The sequence below is a fragment of the Pristiophorus japonicus genome, chromosome 11 (genome assembly GCF_044704955.1).
Source record: "Pristiophorus japonicus isolate sPriJap1 chromosome 11, sPriJap1.hap1, whole genome shotgun sequence".
Classification (NCBI taxonomy): domain Eukaryota; kingdom Metazoa; phylum Chordata; class Chondrichthyes; family Pristiophoridae; genus Pristiophorus; species Pristiophorus japonicus.
This window is the reverse complement of record NC_091987.1, coordinates 78,460,597-78,478,912: the sequence shown is the minus strand read 5'-3', so window position 1 is coordinate 78,478,912 and position 18,316 is coordinate 78,460,597. Positions and strand designations below refer to the sequence as shown.

The following is an 18,316-nucleotide window of genomic DNA, read 5'->3' as shown; positions in this document are numbered from 1 at the left end:
ATGCATCAAGGAAAATATGAAAACAAGGTGATGAATTCTCAGTGAATGAAAGTCATTTTTCTGCAGTAGTAATCTTTCAATTCTGTTGGTAAGTACAAATTAAAACATGGAAAGTCTGTGCCAGTGAGCCGTGAATGGAGAATACCACAGACAGGCAGGCAGGAAGTAGGGTGCATCTGATGCAGGCATTAATACAAGCAGAGTGCTTATATTATTTGCTTATTTTAAGGCACAGCCCCCTCTCTTCGCCACACTACTGTCAATTGCCATAGTTCGAGCCCTGCCTCATGAAGAAACCATTCCCTTTATAAAGAGACGGTTAAGATTTACATAACGAAATAGCCACAGAAACAGTTCATGAGCGGAAATTGCAAAACCTGCTGGAAGTTGGGTAGTAGTATCTGAAAAGCAGGTAGTACAGATACAGTGCAAAAACAGGCTCAAAATAGATCTGGGGGTGGGGGGGGGGCAAAATTGCCCCACCCAATAAGGCATCTAGCTGCCTGAAAGCATCGTCCACGGGGCAGCATGGAATGGCTGGCGACTCTCCGCTGAGGAGCTGCCATTTTGTAAATTGCCCTACCTCCAGTTTGGAGCGGTGTCCAGGGCCGCTCCGCCCATTTTCCCACTGCGGCGTGCGAGCGCCGACCCCTTTCCAACTGGCGGGGACCCCCCTCGCGAAATTGCCCCTTTTCAAAATTGCCCCTCGGGAGTGGCCCCGCCACTGGTCAGTCGCCCCACAGCTGTCGGTGCACTCTCTCTGCCATGGCAGCCCGGATGCCCTTAAAGGGGAGGGCGCACTGTCGCGGCCACCATGTTAATTCTTGTCATCCGACTGCCAGGTCGGGCCGACAATTATGGCCGCCTGGCACCCCCTCTTGGCTTTGGCAATGGCTTTCCCCTTTAAGTGAAGGGGAGAGACGTTGTGATGCGCCAGCGCGATGATGTAATCAGTGCGGCGCTGATGATTGACGGCCTCGACTACTCTGCCCCGCCCCCACTTCCGCCCCATTATTAATGGCCACTCCACCCCCATGTTGAGGCCAGAAAAAAATCCCCGAAGAGCTGAATTTCAACGGCTAGGCCGGCCTAGTGCATGGGGGCGGCCAGATCACATCGAAACCGAAAGATTCAGTTAATTTCCGGCGGTGGGCAATCTCGGTCTCCTAATATTATGCTAAATAATGAAGAAATACAACTGCTAAACTGGTTGAAATCAGTTCCACCCAATATCTGCATCTGCTACCAATGCCCAGTCCGTCCTTGTGGGACATGTACATCTTGGACTGTTATCATTCCCACACATACTTTAAATGTCCCAGTTTGAAAACAACTATAACTGGTTCCTGTGGGACAAGGGCATACGTTCCCAGTCATATTGCAGCTTTCCCTTCTTTTCCGGTCATAATGGATATCAAAGGAACCTTTCGTCTAAATTACAGAAATTTCAGTAGAGACAGAAGCACTGAATTAAGGAAAATGCTTGCCTGAAAAAATAAGGCTGAAATCAAAAATGATTTAATTTTCATAATGCATTTTTATTTTAATTTAAAAGCTTACAAAAGCAATATTTTTGGCATCAAATTTTATCAAAAAAGAGTGGAAAGCACACACTTCTTGCATATACCTCACTCCACAGAAAGTTCCTCATACAGTAGTTCAAACACGTTATATATTATATATAAATCCATGACTAGTAACTGTATGCTATACATTAAAGTATTAATTGCAAGGTAATGCAATAATTTAGGCAACAGCAAATTCAATGCTCACGCTGAGAATCACCATCTCACCAAAAGCATTTTCTCTTCAATAGAAGCGCATTTTCTGGCGCAATCAGGGGATTCATCTTCTAAGGACTAGAGTAGCAGTTTTACACTAAAATAGAAAGTACATGTGAAGCCCTTAATTAGGACACTTTTTTCAGATTATCTCCATCAACGGCAGCACTCATTGAATTACATTGGTATTCAACTGGTGCCTGAGAAAATGTCCTTTACCAAGGAATATCTGATTAACAACATTCCATTTAAGTGACATCAAATGAACATGTCTGAAGTCTGTTTGGTGATTGTAAATAAGAAGTTGTGCACAGTTCCTTATATTTCTCTAATTCTACTTTACAATATTCAGCAAATCACCAAGAGGTTATTTTTATAAACTATGTGCAGATTGTGAAAGTTGTAGAAGGACATTCAGTTTAGATCACCCAGGCTAAAGGCATGGTTTTCAACTCCAGTTTTTGGTTTATTGTGATAGAAAGACAGAAAATTAATCTAATTAAAATCAGTATGAATACTATCCTTTGGTTTATAACAGTTGGATTTTTCTGCTGCTTGAACGTTATATATAATTTCTCTCTCACTTTTCTGTTATCCAATGCTACCAAGCTGTCTTGAATTTTTGGGGCCTGTTTTGAGTAATTCAAAACTAGCATTTTGCAACATGCTGGTATAGCGGAGATTAGTCAGTCAATGAGAAGTAAAATTGTATCATTAGTTGAAACAAGTGGGCATGGTAGTAACATTTGGCAATAGGGTTATTCACAGTAATACTATATACATGTTACATGTTACAATAGTCATAGAAATAAAAGGTCATCGCACATTTCAAATAGGAATAACAACTTGCTGCCACAAAATCAATTCCTACTATTCTCATGTTTCATGGGGACACTTTGATCAGGCAACATTTGGTGATAAATTTATTTGCATCTGAAGTTTTAGTCGATACACGAGAATAAATTCAAATTTAATTTTTGCCAATGAAACCACAATCCAGGCAATTTTAAAGCCGTCATATATTGATCATTTAAACAGTTACATTTCTCCAAACCGATTATTTCCCAACTCAAATTTGCAGGAATGAGAGGTCCATGTTATTTAACCACTTAAACTGTAAACCGCTCACAAATAGCCATTGCACAATTGTCCTCCGATGCCAATAATGGCTGGTAATACTGTCAATTTGTATTCTCGAGTTACATACGGACATTTTATTTGCTACAGAACAGTTTCATCTTCCCACTCATTAGATTTTAAAAAGTAGTCGCAGTGAGGTGGGACTGCACTGAGCTCCCTGTGTGGTCTGGGAAAAGCAAAAGACAATTTTAAAATCAGTAAATGTGAAGGATTAATGTCTTGTATTTGCGTTCATAGTGACGGACCTGAGGATAAGGATGAGCAGTGTAAGTCTATAAATGGAGTGCATGGGTATTCATCCAATATAATCGTCACCAAAAATCAAATTTGAAATATTAACATGCTAATTACATCCAGATTTTGCTTTTAATGAAAGCAATGTTTATTAACCAATAGAACACGCCCCAGTCATGATCCTTGTAAAGAAAGCCAGTGTGCCTTGAGATATTCAGAAAAGCAACTAAAAATAAACATCCATATGTGCACAGTGGGTAGTGATTCAGATCAATACAAATAAGGTGACGCTACAAAATAATAACATGTACGAAGGAGTTTTCAGGCCGGCTCGAGTCCCAGAGCTCACTTTAAACGCTGTGGGGAAAAGGACGCCTGCTGCAGCATTTAGCAATCTGTGGATTTCATATTTTGATTTTGTAAATATCAATGAAATGTAACAAACATAAAATGTTAGTGAGAGGCTTAGTTATTGATGAAATGATGTAAATCACTTCACCAATTGTACCGTTTCTACATGTATTTGTTTTGTAAAATACTTTACCAGGATGACAATTCGCATTTCAGAGCTAGACTTGAAGCAGACTTGAAACCTGTAATTGTTATGTATTTTTAATGTGTTTTTATCATGTTTAAACAATAGAACTGATTAAGCAGCTAAGTATAACCACGTCATCATCTTGGTCATCTGCAGATGTGCTGCAGTTAGGAGATAATGAATTGTCCATTGGGAGGGGGTCAAAATTCTGTCTTTTATTGTGAGAGCGACCAAAAGATCCCAACCAGCATTAATTACTAAAAGCAGAGAATTGAACCTTCCGTCTGTCAATTTTACCATAAGGAACCCTTCCAGTGCCCACTTTCTCCAAGGGTTTCTATGTAAATGTAGCACCTCACTGAGCTGTCCGCTTTAAAGAAGTACAAATAAAATAATTCTGTATTTGTGGAAAGTTTGAACAGCTCCTGGCAATCACAAGACGAGAGATTGGGTCTTTAGGAGAATGAGAAACATTGTCCAAGCCTCTCGGAACATGTGTTCCTGAGCACATCTTTCCCCGAGTTTGGAGCAAAACTGACATCAAAGTCACGCAGAAGTCTACTCATCTGCTTGAAGCAAGTTATTTGGAAACAAAGACCATGAGGAAGTGGAACATGAAATCAGAAAAGTACCCCGCAAAAAAAAAGTGTCCATAAAAATTTTTTTTATAAAACAAGCTAGCTCAAGTGAAAGCTTTGCAAGCTAAAGTTTCCATGCAAAAAATATACTTTGTGGCTTATATTGGTGCTAGTTTTGAACTACAGGCTAGGTAGATTTTGGAAGCATGATTGCCTTACTAATGCAAACTGACAATTCAGTTTGTTAAACTTAAGCATTAGAGATTTCAGTTAAGTTAAACTATTGCCTCGATTTTGGCTCCCCCTGCTTGGCTTCAGGTTTAGGTGTGGGTGGTGCAGGATGGACAGTTGATGGAGCGGGGGGGCCTAGACACTCGTAACCTGCCCCGATTTGATCAGTTGCGATGTTGTCGTCGGGGCTTGAGCTGTCATTTTAGCCTGAGGCCTGAGTGAGGGAACAGTGGTGGCCATACCTGCCAGGTCCCCGAGATCTAGCTGACTGCCGGAGACTGTTCCTGCTCCTGTTGCCCTGAATCCTGTTCTCACCTGCTGACCAGGCAGTGATTGTTGCCATGTTCAGGTAGGAGGCCAATCTTTAACATGGAAATGAGGTCCAGGAGCTAAAATCTCACTGGGCCTCAGCATGTGAGAGTGTCGCTTGCCTCGGCTCCCATGCACAGCAATCCCACCCAGAGTTAAAATCGAGGCCTATGTATCCAGTTAATAGACAGGACAACTACAATATATACATGTCTGTAACCTTCCATTCATTTTTGTATTGGCAAAAGTCATCCCCTGATTCTCAAATGAAGCCATGAACAATATCCCGGATCGGAATACTGGTAGCTTTTTGGCATTTTCCAATAATTAGTGCCAATGATTTTTCATGTTGGTTTGGATTCTTCTCATTTTTTTCTGACATCATCTTTGTTTTCATGGAATTATTAGTTCTTTTAATTGCGCCTGTGTGTGCAAGTTTCATATCCATTTATCTGCACATGCACATCAAGTCTCAAGGTCGAGCACAAACTGGCTCAATTTTATTTTGTTGATTAGCACTAGTCTCAGTCACTCCTTGTGATATATGCACTTTGAATTAAACAATTATTCAAAAAAGAAATATTCAGATCATACTTCACTAAGGAGATAGACAGAACAACTGCGATGGTGTGTGAATGAATCCAGCCCATAACCAGTAGAATAAGCATGAATGTGCAGGTGAATTGTTACAGAAACTCACACACAGCCTGGCAAATAAAAGAACTGAAAGTTCTGTAGAAATAAGGGCAATCTTTTTTTTCACCGGTCAACTAGATAAGCGCAAAATAAATTGAGTTGCTTTGAAAGCCCAGCAACCTCCAATGAATGTTGGCTTAGTTAGATTGGTCACGCACATCTTTAGTCTTCAGTGCCTCCAGAAGATTTTTCCTAGAAAAGAATAAACACAGGCTGCATTAAATGTACAATCGGCACCGAATCTCTCTATAGATAAAAAGATAGTTGACACTTTCCAACATCACAATACACACTTGAACTCTGCTGTGCTTTTCCATGTTAAACATCAAGCACATCTTATCTTTTTGGTGAATATGGGCGCTATAAAGCGGTGAGACGATGGAGCAAAATGATTTAATGCTCGCTATACCACTCTGCACCGAATATTCGGAGCTTGGCTCTAACTGCTCACAGCGAACTGGGCCTGTTTATAGGAATGTACTATCAGTGAGTTCACTATGAGCAGTTGATTTTTAAAGGGACTGTTCAGTTGTTGTTGTGTTACTGTGCAGAGAAAAAATCATGCTTGGCAAAGAGGCAGAGCACCTCCATTTTTAGATTGAGCTTTGAAGGCGCTGATAGAAAATATGCAGCATACTCCGCATTCAAGAGATGCCCAGGGTGTTTGGCTGCTTATCACTGCGGTCACATCTTACCAAAACAGACGAGGAAAGTGTCTGCCAGCGAGGCTAGCCACCATTGCATTTTATCAAATAGATATGCAAAGTATGAAGGAATTGTTTCCTCCCACCTATTTACATCCTGACTAAATCTGTAGGCCAATCTTCACGTGCATACCCATACTGCATCAGGGCACACTTTATTACTCACACTTCAAATTGGAATTGTTATTGCAAGACTATTGTGAAAGGTGACACCCACTAACTAAGCTTACTATAAGTTGGGGTGCAAGATGATCACCAGGCTATGTCATTTGTGTGTTCTTCAAACCTCCAGCAGTTCAACGCTTCTTCTCTACTGGCAGGAAAAATGACACACAACCGAAAGGAGCAGGCCAGAACTAGAGGCGGTCTCCTCGTTTTAGAAGCCTCAGTCAACATGAATAGGCTATGGTGGATATGGATATGTGAGACCATGGAGTGAGTGTCCGTGAAGAAGCTGAAGTCATCTCCAAAGCTCCAAGCTAGTACCGTTCTTGATTTGTTATTCTTTCTCCCTTTGCTCATTCATTCACATACATGCATAGTACCATGACACGCTTCAGCTGCACAAGTCTGGTGGTCGTGAAAGGCACTATATCAATGCAAGTCTTTCTTTTTCTCAGGGGGAACATTTCAGCCATCACTCTAATTTTTATCTGTTCTAACTATTTGGTTCATTTTCATCGTTGTGTCAGAAGGTTTTGGGTTCCAGACCCACAATGAACTTGAGTATATAATCTAGGCTGCCACTTCTATGCATTATTGAAGGAGTGCTGCATTGTCAAAGATGTTGTCTTTCAGATGAGATGTTAAACTGAGGAGCTGTCTGCCTGCTCAGGAGAATGTAAAAGATCCCATGGCATGATTCAGTGAAAGCAAGGAATTCTCCCAATGGCCTGACCAATATTTCTCAGCCAACTAACAACACCAACGATAGATGTTCTGGATATTCGTTCATTCTTTGTTCATGGGACCTTGCTGTGCACCAATTTAGCTGCTGCACTTGCCTACAAATTAACTGCACTTCAAAAGTAATTCATTGTTGTAAAGCGCTTTGAGATGCCCTGAGGAAATTATTATGTAACATATGAATGCAAGTTCTTTCTTACTATGGGAATTCCTGAAGTAGTCGTCACAGGTGCCAATGGTGACCATGAACCCTGTACCTCACAGCACCTAGCATCACTTATTCCACCTGTAACAGACACCAGCACAGATACATCCAGCCGAGCGGAATTTAGGCAGTCAGTTTGCGTTAGTGCATCATCGATCAGAGTGTGGTGCAGAAACTGGTAAAGGCAGAGGAGGAGCAGGAACCAAAACATTATGGGTTTCTTCAGTTCATAAATAGAAACCAAATGTTACATGATACAGATCATAAAAATACAGAGGCAATTGTAACTACCTACTGCCATGTTTTCTGGTACGCAAATCCCAAATTTCCCCCATAAAATGCCGGGAATGCAATTCCAAAAAAGGCTGGGAAATTTGCTGAAAAATTAAATATTCTGAGTGAAAAGGTGAATCTTTTTGGTAAAAAGAAAAAATAATAAAACTGAAATGAAAAGCCATAAAAATAACTCAGCTAGACTGCAGCAAGACAGCTGTTCAGATTATTGCTGAAGGCTTGAGTTTGCTCCTTCCCTTTAGGAATCCCCCTGGTAGAACGGTACTAAGATTACTGGAACTAAACGCCTCGTATTGTTGCTGGGACGGTCGCGTGACCAAAGATTCCTAAAGAGGCAAGAAATCAATTGGTACTACTGTTGGAGTTCATGCGAGTTAATTTATTCAAACAAAACCCTTTCACCTACCTCTGCACTGGAGACCTGCTGCTTAATATCTATTGTTTCTTCAAATTTTGGTTCTTGATTAGAAGTCTCAGAAACTGCAGTCTCACTTCCTGCTGTGTTATGATCAATACTGTCACAGGCCTCACTGTCTTGGTTTGAAGATTCCTCAGTTTTTTTGGCAGTGATATTATTGTCTTCAATGTGTTCACATTGGTTTAGATTAGAACACCTTTCAGACTCTTGGCTTTGAGAAGACGAGAGGTCATTGAGCTCCTTCTGGGCTGGTTCTTCAGGTGAAGACTCTTTGGATGAGGAGTGTGAGTCTTCTTTGGGTGAGGACTGAGAATCTTCTTTGGGTGAGGACTGAGAATCATCTTTGGGTGAGGACTGAGAATCATCTTTGGGCGAGGACTGAGAGTCATCTTTGGGCGAGGACTGAGAGTCATCTTTGGGCGAGGACTGAGAGTCATCTTTGGGCGAGGACTGAGAGTCATCTTTGGGCGAGGACTGAGAGTCATCTTTGGGCGAGGACTGAGAGTCATCTTTGGGCGAGGACTGAGAGTCATCTTTGGGCGAGGATGTGTTCTTTGAGTCTGCATCGTTGGTTTGAACTCCTTGATCAGTAAAAATGTCATCACTTTCTTCCTCTGCTGCTCCATTCTGTTGTGATTCTACTTTCTTGGCAGAGTTAGCAGGTTTTTCAGTTTCTGGAGAGCCAGAGTTACCTGTATCTTCAGTGACTGATCTTCTAAATCGCCTGCTAGGTGGTCGTCGTTTCAATGATACACGTGCTCGATTCTAAAAGGGCAAACCAAACAAAACAACTAAAACACATCCAAACAAATTTGGGATCTGAAATGTATTTATCTTTCACGGTCGGGATAACCAGCTGATGTTCGTGCATGCGTATGTATTATTTGGCGGTATGCACCAAATCAACTCTGTACCTCAGAACTGGGATGGTCTGCATTAATCTCAATCCTGAACATTTCAATTGAATCAGCACCCACAGCCTTTCGAGGGAGCGTTCCAGATTAGCTTTTGTACTTGCTGATTTCACTACTAGGTGGCTCGGCTCTCATTTTTTAATTATGCCCCTATGTTCTAAATTCACCTATCAGAAGAAACAGCTTTTCTGCATCTACTCAACCGAATCCCTTTATCGTTTTACACAACTTGATTATATCAAGTCTGACTAAGACTCTACAACCGAAGCATCACTTCCTCATTTTTGCATTCCAGCTCCCTCAAGGCCAACGTTCCATTAGCCTTTTTGATTACTTTCTGTACTTGTGCCCTAGCTTCTAGTGATCCGGCATGTGGATGCCCAAATCCTTTTGCTCCTCACAGCTCCTAGTCTCAGGCACAGGCCCAATCAGATCTTTGAAGAAGGCCCAATAAATCACAGGGCAGCACAGGAGGTGACAGAGACCTGACATAACAGGTCTCTGTCCCTTTTTCCTCTTCACTGTGCCTGGGAACACTGATTTCCCCACATGCAATAGTGAGGAAAATCAACCCTACGACCTCCATCAGAAACCAACGTCTCTTCTTTTTCAGATGTTACAATCTTGCCCTGTATTTCTGGCACTTTCTATTTTTATCTAGTTGCCTGCATGTTCACAGTATCTTAGTACTTCATTGGCTGTATAGCGCTTTGGGATATCCGGTGGTTGATAAAGGTGTCATATAAATGCAAGACTTTCTTTCTGTTCCAGGTTTGAGATTTTGAAAACAACAGCTTGTACTGGGCCTCGCCAGGCTTATGTAATCTCACTGGTTACAGAATGCACCATGAGTAATAGTATGGATTCCAGACACCATGGAACAATTATTTACTAATATCAGCTCCCATGTATAATCGAAAAAAAACCTCTCTCAATTGAAAGAGATTTGCTTACTCCAATAACAACACAAAACTGGTGCTGCATCTTACCTTGTGCAAACTATGCAAAGGCTCTGCTTCTGTGGGCTGGTCAAATGTAACTGGACCACCATCTGATTCGCTGGATTGGGAGCGTGCTCCAGGGCTATCAGGAGTAGAAACAGGACTAGCAAAAGGCGAGAAGGAAGATTTTAAAGGACTCTTTGGACCAACCCCAGGCAAGAGAGCTGTTGGGGAGAGAAGCAAGGTAGCCTATAAATAAAAAGGAGAAAAAAGGTTACATTCCATTAGCCTTCTTAATTATTTTTTTGTACCTGTCCACTTGCCTTTAGCGATATCTGTACATGGACCCCCAAATCTCTGCTCCTCATCATTTAGAAAATAAGTAAAAGCCAAGATTATAACTTTCTCATTGGATGGGGTAGGAACATTTTTTGAACTGAATTGTCAATGTTAGAAAACTTCATTTACAAGCCGAGCAGCTACAAGCAGAATTTAGGTCTGCTGGTTAGACATCACACATTACAAGTACCAGTCCAAGATCTGAGACACTATAACATACATCCTTAGGCAATCCGAATACTTGTAAAGTACAACTTCTACAAGTGAAAGTGTTTATTACATTATAAAACATTCACCAAATGGCTCAGACAAAGGGTAAATAAAACAATAGCATACTCTAAAACTGCAGATAAAATATGTGAGGTGTACAAGCTCAACTTTTGTGATTTTTAATGTTATTTAAACTGCTTTATCATCTTCAGGGACAGAAAAGACGATTTTCAGAATGTCTTCTCCCAGTGGCATCTCCCATAACACTCCTCTACTAAACCAAGGATATACCCTAGAAATGCTAACCTGCCTTTTCTCTTTACAGATGCTGATGGACCGGTTGTTCTTTTCAGCATTTTCTGCTTCATTATCTTACTGCTTAGCTCTCTGTGCCACAAATCCACTACTCTGCACATAACAAGCTATAGTCACAGAAAGTGGTAAATATTCCCAGAAACACACCTGGAGTTTTTCAATGAGAGGCGAGGAAGTTTTCAATTTCAACTTTGGATGACGAGAGGAATCATTAACTGATGGCTTCTGTGTATATAAACAACATTAAGTACAACATTGAGAAGCATGTAATGAGAAAAGGTTAATGAGCCCATCAAGCTATGACATTTATTTCATATACATTGCCTGATCTCAGATAATCAGATTTGCAGCCTCGACATATGCAATAGTCAAGTTAGAATCATTGAATGGTTACTGTCATGTATTCAACCAGCATTGTAACCCATGTATAATCTGACCTAAGTTGTACACTGTGAGAACAATGACCACTAGGTGGTGAACTTGTGGGAGACACTCCTAACCTGGACCTTCAGGTATAAAAGGGGAAGTTCCACCCACTTCCATCACTTGAGTGCTAAGGAATAAAGGACAGGTCACAGATTGACCTTCTCTCAAGCATGGGCCTCGTGTGCATTTATACTGTATAGTAAGGACGTATCAATGGCGACAAGAAACTGGGATTTAAACCACGCGTGCATGGCCACTAGCAGAACAGACGAGAGGTACTGTGTTAAGGAATGGTTGGGACAGAGATTCAACATTGTTAAAGCAGCACACAGTTCTCCAGGCAGACAAGGGCAATCGGGCATGCCCCAACATGTAGTCGAACCCAGAGGGGGAGTTCGACAGAGACAATGGCAAGCTGAACGGCGATTCACGCCATTGCAAGGGACAATGCGGCCAGTAATGGGGCCATCAACACCTGTTAATGGCCCACTCAAGGACAGTCACAGGGGCAGTCAGGGACGATTGACTGGCAAGGGACCTTTCATTTCCAACAACAGTTTATGTTGGAGGCGTGGAGGCACACACTCAGCCAGAGTTTGCAGAGATGAGCAAAATGCCTGCAGAAATTGCAGAAATGAACGCTGGGGGAAATCGCTGGAAGCTGAAGTTCAGCGAGTTCATGTGGAGCACGTATACAGTTCATACACCAGGACGCCACCGATAATGATGAAAGTGCTCCTCAATGGCATCCCAGTATCAATGGAGCTAGACACGGGGGCCAGCCAGTCCCTGATGGGTATCAAACAGTTCAAAAAGTTGTGGGCATCCAAGGCCAGGAGGCCAAAATTATCGCCGATTGACGCACAGCTACGGACATATACAAAGGAGATCATTCCGGTGCTAGGCAGCGCCACGGTAATCGTGACCCACAAAGATTCGGAGAACAAGTTGCCACTCTGGGTTGTCCCAGGGGACGGTCCCGCACTACTGGGGAGGAGTTGGCTTGCTGTCATGAACTGGAAATGGAGCGATGTCAATGCAATTTCCTCTGTGGAGCGAGTATCATGCTCACAAATCCTGGACAAATTTGACTCATTATTTAAACCCGGCATTGGCACTTTCATGGGGGCCAAAGTAGTGATTCACATAAACCCGGACGCCAGGCCAGTACACCACAAGGCCAGAGCGGTGCCGTGCGTGATGCGGGAAAAGATAGAAGGCGAATAGGACCGCCTGCTGAGGGAAGGCATCATCTCGCCAGTCGAATTCAGTGACTGGGCGAGCCCGATTGTGCCGGTGCTCAAGGCGGATGGGTCGGTCAGGATATGTGGTGATTAAAAGGCCACCATCAATCGGGTGTCACTCCAAGACCAGTACCCGCTACCGAGAGCGGAGGACCTCTTTGCGACGTTATCCGGTGGCAAACCTTTTTCAAAATTGGACCTGACCTCAGCTTACATGACCCAGGAGCTGGCGAGTGAGTCGAAGAAGCTGACCACCATCACGACACACAAGGGGTTGTTTGAGTACAACAGATGTCAGTTCAGGATTCGCTCGGCCGCCGCGATCTTCCAATGAAATATGGAAAGCCTCCTCAAGTCAATTCCAGGGACGGTGGTTTTTCAGGACGACATCCTCATCACGGGTTACGATACTGAAGAACACCTCCACAACCTGGAGGAGGTGCTACGCAGACTGGACCGGGTAGGGCTGCGACTGAAAAAGGCGAAGTGCGTCTTCCTATCTCCAGAGGTAGAATTCCTGGGGATGAGGGTAGCAGCAGACGGGATCAGCCCTACTGTGTCCAAGACGGAAGCAATCCAGAGAGCACCCAGACCCCGTAACACGACGGAGCTGCGTTCGTTCCTGGGGCTCCTGAACTATTTTGGTAACTTTCTTCCCAAATTGAGCACGCTGCTGGAGCCGCTACACGTGCTCCTACGCAAAGGTCGCAAATGGGTCTGGGGGGACAGCCAGGAAAGGGCTTTTAATAGAGCACGCAATTTGTTATGTTCCAACAATCTGTTAACGCTGTATGACCCATGTAAGAAACTTGCGTTAACGTGCGATGCGTCGTCCTATGGGGTCGGGTGTGTGTTGCAGCATGTTAATGCCAAGGGTCAGATATAGCCGGTAGCTCATGCCTCCAGAAGTCTGTCCCAGGCAGAAAGGGGTTACGGGATGGTAGAAAAGGAGGCTCTCGCATGTGTACATGCGGTAAAGAAAATGCACCAGTACCTGTTTGGCAGGAAATTTGAGCTGGAGACAGATCACAAACTCCTAACGTCCCTTTTGGCCAACAATAAGGCCATAAATGCAAATACAGAGGTGGGCACTCACGTTAGCCGCCTATGACCATACAATTCGGCACAGACCAGGCACCGAAAACTGCGCCGATGCACTCAGCAGGCTCCCACTAGCCACCACTGAGGGGGCTACCGAGCATGCTGCTGAGATGGTCATGGCTGTTGAAGCTTTCGGAAGCGAAGGCTCACCCATGACAGATTAAAGTCTGGACAAATAGAGACCCGCTATTGTCTCTAGTCAAGAAATGTGTCCTGAATGGGGACTGGGCAGCCACGTACAGGGCATGCCCTGAGGAATTTAAACCATTTACATAAGAACATAAGAATTAGGAACAGGAGTAGGCCATCTAGCTCCTCGAGCCTGCTCCGCCATTCAATAAGATCATGGCTGATCTGGTTGTGGACTCAGCTCCACTTACCCGCCCTCTCCCTGTAACCCTTAATTTCCTTATTGGTTAAAAATCTATCTATCTTTGACTTGAAAACATTCAATGAGCTAGCCTCAACTGCTTCCTTGGGCAGAGAATTCCACAGATTCACAACCCTCTGGGAGAAGAAATTCTTTCTCAACTCGGTTTTAAATTGGCTCCTCCGTATTTTGAGGCTGTGCCCCCTAGTTCTAGTCTCCCCCACCAATGGAAACAACCTCTTTGCCTCTATCTTGTCTATCCCTTTCAAGATTTTAAATGTTTCTATAAGATCACCCCTCATCCTTCTGAACTCCAACGAGTAAAGACCCAGTCTACTCAATCTATCATAAGGTAACCCCCTCATTTCTGGAATCAGCCTAGTGAATCGTCTCTGTACCCCTTCCAAAGCTAGTATATCCTTCCTTAAGTAAGGTGACCAAAACTGCACGCAGTACTCCAGGTGCGGCCTTACCAATACCTTATACAGTTGCAGCAAGACCTCCCTGCTTTTGTACTCCATCCCTCTCGCAATGAAGGCCAACATTCCATTCGCCTTCCTGATTACCTGCTGCACCTGCAAACTAACCTTTTGGGATTCATGCACAAGGACCCCCAGGTCCCTCTGCACCACAGCATGTTGTAATTTCTATCCATTCAAATAATATTCCCTTTTACTGTTTTTTTTCCCAAGGTGGATGACCTCACACTTTCCGACATTGTATTCCATCTGCCAAACCTTAGCCCATTCGCTTAACCTATCCAAATCTCCTTGCAGCCTCACTGAGTCCTCTACACAACCCGCTTTCCCACTAATCTGTGTGTCATCTGCAAATTTTGTTACACAACACTCTGTCCCCTCTTCTAGGTCATCTATGTATATTGTAAACAGTTGTGGTCCCAGCACTGATCCCTGTGGCACACCACTAACCACTGATTTCTAACCGGAAAAGGACCCATTTATCCCGACTCTCTGCTTTCTGTTCGCCAGCCAATTCTCTATCCATGCTAATACATTTCCTCTGACTCCGCGTAACTTTATCTTCTGCAGTAACCTTTTGTGTGGCACCTTATCGAATGCCGTTTGGAAATCTAAATACACCACATCCATCGGTACACCTCTATCCACCATGCTCGTTATATCCTCAAAGAATTCCAGTAAATTAGTTAAACATGATTTCCCTTTCATGAATCCATGCTGCGTCTGCTTGATTGCACTATTCCTATCTAGATGTCCCGCTATTTCTTCCTTAATATGATAGTTTCAAGCATTTTCCCCACTACAGATGTTAAACTAACCGGCCTATAGTTACCTGCCTTTTGTCTGCCCCCTTTTTTAAACAGAGGTTTTACATTAGCTGCTTTCCAATCCGCTGGTACCTCCCCAGAGTCCAGAGAATTTTGGTAGATTATAACAAATGCATCTGCTATAACTTCCGCCATCTCTTTTAATACCCTGGGATGCATTTCATCAGGACCAGGGGACTTGTCTACCTTGAGTCCCATTAACCTGTCCAGCACTACCCTCCCTAGTGATAGTGATTGTCGCAAGGTCCTCCCTTCCCACATTCCTGTGGCCTGCAAATTTTGGCATGGTTTTTGTGTCTTCCACTGTGAAGACGAAGCAAAATAATTGTTTAAGGTCTCAGCCATTTCCACATTTCCCATTATTAAATCCCCCTTTTCATCTTCTAAGGGACCAACATTTACTTTAGTCACTCTTTTCCCTTTTATATATTGGTAAAAGCTTTTACTATCTGTTTTTATGTTTTGCACAAGTTTACCTTCGTAATCTATCTTCCCTTTCTTTATTGCTTTTTTAGTCATTCTTTGCTGTTGCTTAAAATTTTCCCAATCCTCTAGTTTCCCACTAACCTTGGCCACCTTATACGCATTGGTCTTTGATTTGATACTTTCCTTTATTTCCTTGGTTATCCACGGCTGGTTATCCCTTCTCTTGCCGCCCTTCTTTTTCACTGGAATATATTTTTGTTGCGCACTATGAAAGAGCTCCTTAAAAGTCCTCCACTATTCCTCAATTGTGCCACCGTTTAGTCCTTGTTTCCAGTCTACTTTAGCCAACTCTGCCCTCATCCCATTGTAGTCCCCTTTGTTTAAGCATAGTACGCTCATTTCTGACACAACTTCCTCATCCTCAATCTGTATTACAAATTCAACCATATTGTGATCACTCATTCCGAGGGGATCTTTTACGAGGAGATCGTTTATTTTTCCTGTCTCATTACACAGGACCAGATCGAAGATGGCTTGCTCCCTTGTAGGTTCTGTTACATACTGTTCTAAGAACAATCCCGTATGCATTCTATGAATTCCTCCTCCAGGCTTCCCCGTGCGATTTGATTTGACCAATCGATATGTAGGTTAAAATCCCCCATGACTACTGCCGTTCCTTTTTCACATGCCTCCATTATTCCCTTGATTATTGCCCGCCCCACCGTGAAGTTATTATTTGGGGGCCTATAAACTACGCCGACCAGTGACTTTTTCCCCTTACTATCTCTAATCTCCACCCACAATGATTCAACATTTTGTTCATTGGAGCCAATATCATCCCTCACAACTGCCCTGATATCATCTTTTATTAACAGAGCTACCCCACCTCCTTTCCCTTCTTGCCTATCTTTCTGAATCGTCAGATACCCCTGTATGTTTAATTCCCAGTCTTGGCCACCTTGCAACCATGTTTCTGTAATGGCCACCAAATCATACCCATTTGTAATGATTTGTGCCGTCAACTCATTTACTTTATTTCGAATGCTGCGTGCATTTAGGTAGAGTGTTTTCATCCTAGTTTTTAAACCATGATTTTTAGTTTTGACCCCTCCTGCAGTCCTTTTATATTCAGTGGCCCTTTTTGTTTCTTGCCTTTGGTTTCTCTGCCCTCCACTTTTACTCATCTCTTTTCTGTCTTTTGTTTTTGTCTCCTTTTTGTTTCCCTCTGGCTCCCTGTATTGGTTCAGGCGCAGGGATGAACTCTCGATTCAGGCCGATTGGCTACTGTGGGGACACCGCGTAGTCATGCCCCAGATGAGCAGAGAGGTGTTCATCAGAGAACTCCACAATGAGCACCCGGGCATTGTCATGATGAAGGCAATTGCCAGGTCACAAGTTTGGTGGCCAGGGGTAGATGCAGATCTGGAACTTTGTGTTCACAGGTGCAACACATGTGCCCAGCTGGGCAATGCACCCAGGGAAGCCCCCCTTAGCCCCTGGCCATGGCCCGCCAAGCCTTGGTCATGCATCCATGTGGACTACGCAGGTCCTTTCACGGGAAAAATGTTTTTGGTTGTAGTAGACGCCTACTCCAAATGGATCGAGTGTGACATTTTAAATTCAAGCACATCCTCTGCCACGGTAGAAAGTCTATGGGCAATGTTCGCCGCCCGTGGTGTACCGGACATCTTGGTCAGTGACAATGGCCCGTGCTTCACAAGCACTGAATTCCAGGACTTCATGGCAGGCAATGGAATTAACCATGTCAGAACGACACCGTTCAAGCCGGCCTCAAACGGCCAGGCAGAACGAGCACTGCAGATAATCAAACAGGGGATGCTCAGAATCCAAGGGGGTTCCCTACAAAGCCACTTATCGCGCTTCCTGTTGGCCTACAGATCCCGACCACACTCGCTCACGGGGGTTCCACCCGCAGAGCTGCTAATGAAAAGGACGCTCAAAACCCGGTTATCCCTTATACACCCCAGCATGAAAGAAATTGTTGAGGGCAGGCGCCAGTCACAATATGACCACCATGACAGGAATGCGAGGGTGCGATGTATTGATGTAAATTACCCTGTTTTTGTCCTCAACTACGCTGCAGGGCCCAAATGGCTCTTAGGCACTGTGATTGCCAAAGAGGGAAATAGGATTCTGGTAGTTAAACTTACCAATAGACAAATCTGCCGCAAACACGTGGATCAAACAAAAAGGAGGTTCAGCAACCCCATAGAAGAAGCAGAGGAAGAACACGATATAGAGTTCACTCCACCACAGGTGACCGAACATCGGAACCAAAGGGAGGAGAGCCCAGTCACTGTGGGCAGTCCGGACAGGCCTGAGGCACCACAAACAGCAGACACTCAGGCCAGTACCCAAAAACCGGAGCCCCAACTCAGGCGTTCTGCAAGAGAGCGTAAACCACCAGAGAGACTCAAACTGTGATCCCAATAAGACTTTGGGGGCGAGGTGATGTCATGTATTCAACCAGTATTGTAACCCATGTATAATCTGACCTAAGTTATACACTGTGAGAACAATGACCACAAGGTGGTGAACTTGTGGGAGACACTCCTAACCTGGACCTTCATCACTTGAGTGCTAAGGAATAAAGGACAGGTCACAGACTGCCTTTCTCTCAAGCATGGGCCTCGTGTGCATTTATACTGTATAGTAAGGACGTATCAGTT

General features: G+C 43.7%; 1 protein-coding gene across 2 annotated transcripts in view; it reads right to left on the bottom strand.

Annotated features, from left to right (window-relative positions):
• Positions 1 to 1,502: 1,502 nt before the first annotated feature.
• LOC139276105 (capZ-interacting protein-like) overlaps positions 1,503 to 18,316 on the bottom strand; it is a 74,310-nt gene continuing 57,496 nt past the window's right edge. For both annotated transcript variants that reach the window (XM_070893594.1, XM_070893593.1), the window contains 4 exons: positions 10,901 to 10,978; positions 9,938 to 10,138; positions 8,023 to 8,799; positions 1,503 to 5,699 (listed from right to left, as the gene is read on the bottom strand). In XM_070893594.1, the coding sequence (XP_070749695.1) occupies positions 5,670 to 5,699; positions 8,023 to 8,799; positions 9,938 to 10,138; positions 10,901 to 10,978 (1,086 nt within the window). In that variant the 3' untranslated portion in view covers positions 1,503 to 5,669. The remainder of the gene's footprint in view (positions 5,700 to 8,022; positions 8,800 to 9,937; positions 10,139 to 10,900; positions 10,979 to 18,316) is intronic.